The 11,788-nt window shown below is 37.3% G+C and overlaps 1 protein-coding gene across 1 annotated transcript in view; it reads left to right on the top strand.

The window, feature by feature from the left end:
- Positions 1 to 11,788, top strand: part of GNAQ (G protein subunit alpha q) — a 290,132-nt gene that overhangs the window by 215,651 nt on the left and 62,693 nt on the right. Inside the window, exons 4-5 of the mRNA XM_027105652.1 lie at positions 3,773 to 3,901; positions 6,610 to 6,739. Of these exons, the coding sequence (XP_026961453.1) occupies positions 3,773 to 3,901; positions 6,610 to 6,739 (259 nt within the window). The remainder of the gene's footprint in view (positions 1 to 3,772; positions 3,902 to 6,609; positions 6,740 to 11,788) is intronic.

The raw sequence follows: 11,788 nt of genomic DNA on the forward strand, positions 1-11,788 counted from the left end.
TGAATTTACTCTGCAATATAAATTGTTCAGACCTCAGTGTTTTTTAGTTAAAGGTTAAATGAATGGAGTAATCCAACATGAACCCATCCGCCCTCCATATTCCACCAGCGTTTTTCCCCCAAATATGAGGTGCTTCAGTGGAAAGTACAATTCAGTTAAGAGATTATTCCATCATTACCTCTTCTCAGAATATGACAAGAATCAACAAATAAGGATATGCTAGTCTCATCATGCTAGAACTCCATTTCTAAGGCAGTAGAGTGGCTTTTTTCCCTAAGCAAATGTGAAATGCAGAAAGTGCTGTGAGTCCCTCCAAGTCCTGAAGCCCAGAGTGAGGGGGCCACGTGGGGTTCGTGCTTGTGCAGGCAGAAGCTCTCCACACTGGCCTCTCTTTGGCAGTGAAAGATGCTAGTCTAGGTGGCCTGCACGTTTTACTTGTTTCTCAAATTATCTGCAACAGGTCTTCAGTTTTGGGTAGCTTTTGAGCCGCCCAGACCTTCCTGTAGGGGAAAATAGATTGTGTGTCTTCTGTTTGATTGGGGGGGTTTGTTGTTGTTCTGTTTTGTTTTTCTAGTCTTGTTTTGGGGTGTTCTAGGTTTGGTTTGGTTTGGTTCAGGTTCTAGATAATGTATGTTTCAACTAGCAGACCTTGATAACAAGTTCTTTTCCTTTTTTTTTCTTTTGTTAAACTAGATCAGTTTAACTTTTTTACTCCAAGTGAAGTGGGCCTTTCTCTCCACCATCCACCTAAAACAAAACAACAAGAATGTCAAGCAAGAAGTGCAGTTCACTTTCCAGTAAACTGTAAATGTATGAGGATCTTTAATGGTCATTTCCTTGCCTTGAAATATGTTGAAACCTGGGCAATGAACAGACAGAACAGAGCCTAGCAAGCAGCAAGTGCCCAGTATAGGTTAATTGTTACGTTGCCGTTGTTACTCTCTGAACTATGCTTACATTGAAAAGGAGCAAAAGAAAGATGCAGGGGGAAAATATTATTGCACGTATGAATGCTTCAGATATTCAGCTGATGTCTCAGTAGCACCCGGCGTTCACAGAGAGAAAGCACTGACAGTATTTTTAGGACAGCCTCTAAACGCGTATCAGTGGCTTTCAGTCGCAGGTGTACATCCTGATTCTGTGTTACTCCATCGTGTTTTTCCCAGAGCTCGGTTCACCCTTCTGAACTGGAGAGAGACTAGCAAGGTTCTCACGTGCAGTGTGACAGGGACTCTCCCACTTCATGTGCTGGGTTCTTTAAATTTTCCTGTGCAAGGACACATGTTTAAAAATGAAGTGGCAACGAGTAGTCTGTTGAGTTCATCTTCAAGAAACAGATCAGGAAACAGAAAGCCACGATTTCTCTTCCCACAAGAACACAGTAGCACCTTGTGTCCAAGACTTAGCCACCTTCTGTTCTGACCTCTGGAATGGGTGAAGTGAGTAGAAATGGTTTACTAGGCAGCCTATTTAAAAACAAGCTTGCCAATGTGAATTGGAAGTTCTCTGATTCCTCTGAATTAAATTTTTGTATATAGTAGTTAAATAAATGATGATCTTGCAGATTTCAAAATGTACATTCATTTCGATTTTTTCAAATCAAGGAGCTCATAAATCAAAAAACTCCATCTATACAGAGTGCCCAGTTGAGTTTGCATTTATGGAGTCATGAGCTGGTTTATCTGTAGGATGAGATACAGGCCAACACCCAGAACATGGGCTTGTTAACCCCATCAGGCACCTCCCAGACAGTGCCAGGTTATTCACTAAAATTTGGAGTCCAGTCCTTTTTTACATTTCCTTCCTGCCTCTCAAGCCCATATTCTCCCAGCCTCTCCCTCTTTTTGTCCCCCAGCCACTCTTACAATAATTAAAGATACCAGGCTGGTTTCTATCAGCCAGTAGAGAGCTAATTGCCAGCTAAAGAATCATTGATGTGTTTGGGACAAGGCCACTAGAATACTAATTATAGTTACTTTGTATTAGGAATTTCCAGACTAACATTGTATTTTTTTGTCTTAAAGAATTGATACAGCTCCAAAAAGGCAGTAATTTATTTCTTTGTTCAAGTCAGACGTAGCTCTACTATTTTGTGATCCCATGAATCTTAGAGACTTAAATTTTTTTCAATACTCAGTTTCAAATTTAACAGTATCATTGATATGGAAACCCCACTAGTAAGAAGGATATTTAAATAATGCTAAAACTAAATCTCAGCATGGGAAATCATTCATCCATTCAGCAAATAATCGTTAAGTACTATTTGCCAGGCACTCTTTTAGGTACTAAGGCAGGAATAGCAGGGCGAGACAGTCTTTATCCTGGGTAAGTCATGTCACCTGAGTGTTTGTGCTCTTGCTGAGTTACGCTCCACACCAGACATTCCCTGTTACATGTCTCAGAACTCACTGTCTCTTGTTTGTGGGCATATAGGGGTTGAAGATCTAATCTCTTCCAAGTCTATAATGGTTCTACCTTTTCTTTAAATCTTATTCACACTTTAGTTACTTTCTGTATATACTTTGCAGTTGTGTGTTTTGAAATCATATCTGTGCTGCATCCCTTCCAGGGATGGAGGGAACATAGTGACTCTTTGAAATCATGAGGATGCCATGCAGAACAGTCACTTTTACCTGTTTGTCATCAGCTATATCAAATTATGTCATTCTTAAAGTTGTAAATTATTTTTGCAATTTGAGAGGATGGAAAGTGAATGGAATATAACACTTTTGAAATGATAAAATTATACTGATGGAGAACATATGTGTGGTTGCCAGGGGTTAGGATTGGGATGGGTAGCACACAGAAGTTTCTTTTTGCTACCAGAACAATTCTGTATCCTGATTGCAGTGGTGATTGCACGAATCTCTACATGTAATAAAATTTCATAGACGTATACACCCCCAAAAATGTGTGTGTGTGTGTGTAAAAATTGGTGAAATCCAAGTAAGGTCTGTAGTTTAGTTAATAGTATTGATCAGTGTCAAATTCCTGGTTTTGATAATATTCTATGATCACATAAGATGTTATTATTGGGGGAAATTAGGTGAAGGGCACAGGGGAATTCTCTGTAATATTTTTGCAGCTTCTTGTGAGTCTATAATTATTTCACAATAAAAAGCTTTTTTTTAATGGAAAAGTGTCATATAAGCAGATAAATGTAAAGTTTAGGTGTGATGAGTCTATACACTGGGACTATCTGGCCTTCGATATTGTTGCCTCAGTAACTAGAAATCTCGTGGCTTCACATTAATTGTGAATGACTTAGGCTTTGGACAGAGTTTAGGACATGGTATGCTGCTGTCTTATAAGGGAAAAGGCTCTGATGTTCTGTAAAAAGGCAAAACAATTCATCCTGACCTTATGTGTAGCTCTGTTATCTGTTTGTTTATACAAATAACATTTGTATAAATAATTCAAAAACTATTTGCTTGAAACTCTTGCTTACCCACCAGACCTGCTAAACAAGTAGAGGGTAGGAGACTCATTTAATTATTTTCTTCTCCCCCTTTACGTTCTGTCAGGGTTCTACTTGACAGTAAGAGAAGAAAAGAGAAATACTGTGAACCAGGTCATCCGTAGATGGACAGCCTTGCTCTGACTAACAGAAGGTTGACTGTATCTTTCGCTTCCCAAGCTCCTCTACCACTTTCTGATACTTTTCTTCCTTCTCTCCACTTCTGTCTTAGGATTCATTGTTGTCCTTCCTTTTCCATCAGCAGGTCTGGTGTGATGGTGTCACTGACGTTCTCATGTGTCTTCCTTCCTACAGCTATCTTAATGACTTGGACCGCGTTGCCGACCCTGCCTACCTGCCTACGCAACAAGATGTGCTCAGAGTTCGAGTCCCCACCACAGGGATCATCGAGTACCCCTTTGACTTACAAAGTGTCATTTTCAGGTAGTACCTGAGTCCGTAAAATCCACTTGCCAGCTCTTCTGCCTTGAGCACATTTTGTGAACTCTGTGAATATTGAAACCATGTGTAGACTTTAAAACAGTATCACCTTTATAACAATTATTATCATTGGAGACACAAATGAAATAATGTGTCCCTGAAAGAGGAAGCAGAGGAAAGGTGTATGGACAGGTTTCTTATTTCAGAAAATAAGATAAATAAGATAAATCACTGAGAAATCAGTGAGTAGTTTGCTGATGGTTAAAAGTTACTCAAACATTGGTCCAGACTAAAACTGGTTGGGAATCATTTTACCTATGAGGTCAATGTTTGTACATTGTACAAACTGTATTTTTACATGTAAAACACGTACATGTAAAAACTGTATTTTTACATTTGTATAAAGATATAAATTATAACCCTATTAATAGCAGAAATTACAGGTTGTCAGAAGCTTTCATGTTGATTCCTCCAGGTCGTCTGGTACCAAGGTAGAATTTTTCAGTAGCAATAAGAATGCGGGCTGTTTTGTACTCCTAAAATGAGTTGCCTGAAAAATTTTAAAATACATGGTTTTGGAAATGGATTGATTAACCTAGTCTAAATTTACATAGGAAAATAGAATGAAAGTTTATTACTTTCATAAATGAAAGTTTATTACTTTCTCCCTTACCATTCTCTGCCATTCTTTCTGGGTAATACTTCAGCTGAAGTGGTCTAATTTTTTTTAAGATGAGAAAAAATAAACAAGACTGATGTACTTTCATTTAATCTCTTATTACACAGTCACTCAGACGTACTTTTAGTTAGAATACAAACCACATGGTGCATGGAGAAATGAGGCCATATGAATATGTCTTTGGGTGCAGAGAGTTGAGTTCCTTGGGAGAGCCATCCATTTAAGACAACTACGTACAGTACAGGGTTGTGAAGTGGAAATGAATGTAACTCCTGTGATGTAACTCTGCCATGTGACCCTGATGGGCAGGCCCGCCATCATTCCCTGCAGAGCACTGTGTGTTTCATTCTGATCAATCTCCGCACCTGTGGTTACATCTGGCTGCCTTACGCTACTCTAATGGACGTAGCCATAAAGAGGGTGACACTTTGGAAATAATTCCTGAGCCTCGTTTTTTTCATCATTAAAATGGTTACATTAGATGATCACCAAGGCTCCCAATGCTGGTAGCTCCAGCATTCTGGATTAAGTTTTGAGTTCATTGCGTTTAGAGATCTTTAACTTGAGACACCAAATTTCCTTCTGCTTATAACCATGTTAGAATATTTTCAGAAAACATAGAGCATTCCATGGAGATTTTCATCTCCTTTTTGCTTTCTGATTACTGAAATCTGAAACCAGGTTACTGTTACATCTTGGGATTTTCCCTACATTTTGGGCACTAGCTTTTAAAGGACATTCTTTGGCACTTCAGTAAAAGTAATGACTTAGGAGAATAATTTCTTGCTACCATCAAAAACATCTTATAGGGTTTAGCATGACAGGATTTCATGGAATGAGGATTTTATATAAATGAGCATATTATTGACTTGACATCAGAGAAGAGCTAGCATTTTAATATTTCTAAAGACCTAAGACTTCTAGTTTTGAAAATGTCTGTAGTTCATAGGTCTCCCTGGATCCATTGTTTTGCCCCTCAGATATGTTTCATAGGAAACTTTTCAAAGCAGTCACTGGAAGATTCTTGATTTCTTAGTTTAGGTTTGATCCTTAGAGGCAGGAAAATACCAGGAACAACTGCAGTTTTCAACAAACACTTAAAGAGCCCTACTCTCAAACTTTTATACCTAAAACTCTCATTTTCTGAAAATATTTTATCTTGTAAACATTGTGCACATTTTAGTCAAGTTATGGATTCAGCAATTTGAGGAAACTTGGATTCATTACCAAGTTCTGCTAGATATTTTCTGTATACACTAGCACTCAAATTAATTGATGCCAGTGTTGATTCCTGAGCACAGAATTGATGTGTAAAAACAAGTCCTCGGTATAGTTCAAATGGTGGCCTCTTATAGCATCTTGATGTTTTTATACTTCTAGCAGTTTAGCAAGTTGACTTGTGCATAAGGCTGATTGCACCGTGTTACCCAACGTGATTGGACTGTCCCAAATCATAGTCAATACTGAAAAGAAAAAACAGCCCCAAAAGCTTACCTTCCTGATGAAGATCAGTGAGGTTTTGTTTGCAGTTAGTTGAAGCATTACACAGCCATGTTGAAATACATAGCATCTTACATCTTTTAAATGCATTTGTAGTCATTCCTAGTAGCTTCCTTGAGAAATACATGAGGATCTTCATTCTCATTTTATAGGAAAAGAAACTGAAGTCAGTATTTGCCATTAGAGCTGAACACAAATAAAACGCGTTTTGTTTCTGACTCTTCTGTGCTTGATTAAATAAAACAGACTTTTTCCTTGGCTTGGCACAGGTTTTCTTTTTTTTTTTTTTACAAAATTATAATTTTTATGTATATCAGGTAACTTTCTAATTACTGCAATGAGTTATTACCCAGAATGTCTTGACTTTGATTGTTAGGTAACAGAAAATTAGTAGATGTTCAGTAAGTGTTAATTGGATTGGTTTTGATGACCATTCTCTTTAGAGAGTAGGGTTCCTAAGTTTGTAAGTAAAGCTATATTTATATTGATATTTTTCTATGTGCTATTAATATGAATATTATTAACCTTGCAGAATGGTCGATGTAGGGGGCCAAAGGTCAGAGAGAAGAAAATGGATACACTGCTTTGAAAATGTCACCTCTATCATGTTTCTAGTAGCGCTTAGTGAATACGATCAAGTTCTCGTCGAGTCAGACAATGAGGTGAGTGCTCTGTGGACGGATAAATGATAGGGTATGGGGTAAACTGACTTCATTGCTTTCTTAACTACTGATTTGGAAATTTTTTTAAATAACCCTGTGGTACCACGTGGTATACCCAGAACAGGAAGATGTTTGAGCAGGTCTGTGTGTTCAGGTCTAATTGGACCCTATGTGATACTTTTAACACTACGCGGAGGCTCTGAAAGTGAAAATAACAAGGAAATCCCTAGGCTAATCGTCGCATTATTTTATAGCCTTCTTCCTACAGGATGGAGTTGGGAGTGTTGGAGTGAGTCAGCCTGTTTTGTTCTGTTTTCATTTTGTTTAAATTGTTGTTCGTATGAGGGCTGGGTCCCAAAGAGTACTCAAAACCTCTCTTGGCAAATGTGAATGACTTTGCAGCTGGGCTCTAAATCAGTTTGTTCTGGAGCCAAGAAGTGTCCTAGTGATGTGGCCTTTCTGCTCTTACAGAATTCTATAGGCTACTGCATAACTTTGTCTCTACTAAGCACTGGGTGATTGACAAAGCATCCTTAATATGCCTGTCTGGAGAACTGATTCAGTGTTGTCATCTCTTCCCTATTGCATGAAATTCTAACAAGTATAAATATGGATTTTTAGGACGATAAAGGCTCCATGGTGAGTCAGAGTTGATTGTGGAGGATAATTAAGGGGCACAGAAAACCGTGACTTTGATCTGGAGTTCGGTGTGTATTGGGACAATGGAGAAGACACCATCGTTATACTGTTAGAGGCAGAGTTTGCAGACTGACATGCCAATAGTAGATATTAAATTTCCTCCTAATAGGGTAGAAAATAAAGAGAAGGAAGTGAGTATCCCCAATAGCTGATTAAAATAAGATCTGGCATATTAAAATGTACTTCTAATTTTGTACAGTTGTTTTGGTACATAAGAATTCTGGCTTCTTTGGTCCTTTTAAATATTTTATTTTTCTGCAGGTATTAATATCTCTTAAAATACATATCAAGCCCTACATAGCATTTTTTTTGTATGTAGGGTTGATGAAGAGTTATGAACCAATATCCCATATAGAGCTGAGTTACCTATTCATGCATTTCAAATGTTTCCTGGGTTACAAGTATATGGGCTTTTGAACCAATCAAAGAAGTTCTTTTTGTTGTTGTTCATGTATATCTTGCTATTTAAGGGACTTCTTTTTAACAATGAGGTTTATCAGCCATTTGCCCTCTGTAGCCGTAATGCAAAGTGCCTGAAAAGCATGCTAAGATATGTGAGAATCAGTTATCACACTTTGAGTTAAGCAGTTACCATCAGAATTTGAGCTATGACATCTCTATATGTATTTTTAGTTTTATATCTGTTAGTTGTTCCATAATCTTTGGGTATAGTATTTTAAACATACTACATATCTTGGAAGCATATGACAACATTTTTTATTTCTTTGAATGTTGAATCAAGACAAAAAATATTTTGAGCACTCATCTACTATGTGCTGGATACCAGGGTATCTAAAGAGATACAGAAATGGAAAAAAAAAATCAACATTGTCGTAAACGACCTCATAAAAGAGGGATGCTTTTGTCAAAATAGAGAGTCCGAGAGAAGGAAGGCCTTAGTTATAAAGGTCATCATTTCTTTTCTTTAGTTTGCTGTCCAGTGAAATAAAATTTAAGACATTTTCAACTGCACAGAAGATGTAAGACGCATGCATAATTTTATTTCTTACGTCACTGTTTACATATAGCTAGAGGAAAACAAGTGTTTATCAATACACATTTTATGTGAGATAAATGCATTCTATTTATAAAGAAATATATTTTGTGATTTAATGCTAATCAGTTTACCACTTTAAAATTTGCAACTCATCAGCTAATTCTAGCACATAAAGCCAGTTAAAGTTTCCACAGAATGAAAGTTTCGACAGTAACTCGCCATTCAATGTATAAGCAGTACACACATCTAAAAATACATCAGTTTCTTTGATTCCTGTGGCGATGCCTTATGCTACAAATTAAAACAACTCTGTTATTGTTCATTAGGACTCTCTAACCACTTGTGAATATTTTTAAAGCCTACCTTGTAATTTTATGGTGTTCTTTTCAGATATCAGGCAGATATCACTCAAGCCTGATGGTAGTATTGGAGATGATCTTAAACATAATAAGAAAAAAATACTGCTCATTAATTTCTTCATCCATGGTAGCCATAGTCATCACTGTTGGTAATTAGGAAACACTGTCAAAAGTATTTTTTAATGTCAGGATGTAGTCCATTATTCTTTTTCCTTTTCCTGTTATAGTAATATATGAAAATGTCATTGCCTCTCTACTTTCTTAAATCATTAAAAAAAACTCAGAAGTATAGAATTCTACTTTCCCCACATTTTCAGGATTTGGTGAGACACAGCTGGAATAGACTCCTAAAACATTTTGTTCTTGGTTTTGAAATCTGATGTTCATAACTTTAATCCAAAGCAGACTTTGTTGTACTTCCCTTGATATATATTCGTGAGAAAAACCTGGAAATGGATACTGACAATCTCCCTTTTATCTTGGGGAACTGTGGAAAATACATTGCAGACCACAAGCAAAAGCAGCTAAGGGAAGTATTTTATTTTAGATTATTGCTTTGGCTTTTATTATGTATTAATCCTGAAAATTTTTATGTAGATGTGCTTTTGTCTGTCTAGATTCTCAGCCTCCCAAGAGTTTGGGGAATGAATTTCTTTCTTTCTTTTTTTTCCTCCAAAGAAGGAAATATGTTATCAGATAGTGGGTGAGCATAATCAGGGTTGTAGAGCTGTGTTGATTTACATATTCCTTCAGTGCTGTCTTGGTTTCCCTTTGATAGCACACCAGAACGGAGCCAGTTACTCTGCTGTAATTCTTTCACGCGTACATTATTTCAGTACCCCTGAGAGCCGGAGCACACAATAAGGCATTCACATAACATATTTCAGCTCATCAGTGTGTATCCAGATTCTGTCTTTTTTAGTCCTTGTTTTTTGTGGTTCTCTGTTACATGAGTATCTGAGCACTAATACAAACTTGTTTCTCATATATTGACTCAGGGACTGTCTTACAGACCAAGCTTTTTATAGAATCCCAAAGACTTAGGCCCCTTTTCTCCGATGCTTCCTTTTTGAATGTATGCTTCTAACTTACCTTAATTCTTTTGAAATGGTCACAACCAATTAGGTGTTAGTTTTATTAAAATATCGAGATAGTTCCCTGTACCCCAGGTCCTCCTTTGAACCAGGATGGATTCCCATAAACATTTATCCTTCAAATCTGATTCTTGGAGTTGCTCAATTGATTTAAAAAAGAATAGTAAAAGGAGAGAGTAGACATTTATAATACCTTAGCGCTTTATGCCTATTCAAAACTTGCTTAAACCATTACTTATTTGAATCTCACCAGCTGACCTCCCGTGAAGTGAGAAGATCAGGTTTGCTGAGGATACAAGAATGGAGAGATTAAGGCCCATGGCCCAGGTCACTCAGGGCCCCCATTCCTCCCCTTCTAGACCAGCTTTCTTTCCCCTGCTTCACAGTGTCTTCCAGAAGATAGGGATAAACTGAGAGGAAAAGCAAGAGGAACTGTTAAAGGTGGCCAAGAACATAGAGGTAGAATGAAAATCCTGACCCTGCAGGAGTTCAACCCCTCTTCTCCACCTCTAACCTCTTGTTATACTCACATGAGACCAGCCAGAGATCCTTTACCAGCAATTAAACTAGATTAAAACAAATAATCTAAAATATGCATTTCCTTCAGATATTTCTCCTCTACTAAGTTTTAAAATGAAGCCATTTTGAAGTTATTCAGCTGCAACCAGAGTCTGAACATTTTCTTTAAAAGTGTGAAACATGTGCTTTGTTCTGCTCTAAAAACTTCAAGTGAAGTTTGGGGATTTTTTTCTCCAGATAAAATTCAGCTCTAGGGGGAGGAAACTGACTAAAAATTGAGGAGAAGAAATTTGAACTCCAAAAGAGCGAGCTTAGGTTAAGATATCCGGTCTCAATGGGATTGGTTCTAGCCCTCCTTTATCGACTCTTAATCAAATTATGAAATCAGAAGCTACATCTTGCCCCTCAGTCTTTAGTATACGACTCAGAGTCATGGCCTGATTAACAAGAATATTCCTGAAAGGCGCCCTACTTTTTTTATATTTAACCCCTTTCCCATTTCCTCATTCCTTTGTTCATTTTCAGCCACTGTTTCTTTTCTAAACTCCTTTCCACACCCTTTTCATTAGCTGGCATTTCTGTTTGCTCATTATTTTACTCCTCCTTAATTGCTTTGTTCTCAATGCTTGAAGGAAGCCAGAAGGAGGTATTCTGATCACCATTTATGAGTCTGAACCAGAGACCTGCACTTAGTGCTGGTAAGCGTGTGGGGAAGCAGACACACAGGGACACCTTTTGTGTGAATGTATATTGGAAATCTTTTAAAGACTATATGGAACCCATATTAGTGTAATCTATGCAATAGTTTTTTTCTTTGAAGATGAATTATATGAAAAAGATTGCAAAGTAGTATATTTGGTATAATCTGATTTCTGTAATCACAACAAATTACATATATACACTTATTACAGGGAAGGTTATTAGCACACCGACCCACCCCCCCAAAAAAAAGAAAAAAAAGAAAACGGAAGATTTTCTACCAGGACCAAAGTGTAAAGCGTGATGGTCATTGCTGCTAGGTGATGGCATTACAAATACGTGAAATGATAATTTTTTTAAGTAAAATGAAGTAAGACTTCAGGCTGGAACTTTAGCTCTGCTGTTTACCAACTTTGTCCATTTTTCTTTTGAATTTTCCATCTTTTTTTTTTTACTGATTTGTGGGAGTTCCTTACACTCTTGGATGTAAACCTTTTGTCATGTGTACTGCAAACATCTTCTTCCACTTTGTAGCTTGCCATTTATTCTCTTAATGGTGCCTTTTGATCTACAGAAGTTTTAAATTTTAATATAATAGAAATCTATCAGATTTTTCCTTTATATTATATGCCTCCGTGTGTGTGTGTGTGTGTGTGTGTGTGTGTGTGTGTGTGTGTGTGTG

Source organism: Aethalodelphis obliquidens, unplaced genomic scaffold, assembly GCF_003676395.1.
Source record: "Aethalodelphis obliquidens isolate GAN/ISIS:26980383/991018 unplaced genomic scaffold, ASM367639v1 scaffold7, whole genome shotgun sequence".
Taxonomy (NCBI): Eukaryota; Metazoa; Chordata; class Mammalia; order Artiodactyla; family Delphinidae; genus Aethalodelphis; species Aethalodelphis obliquidens.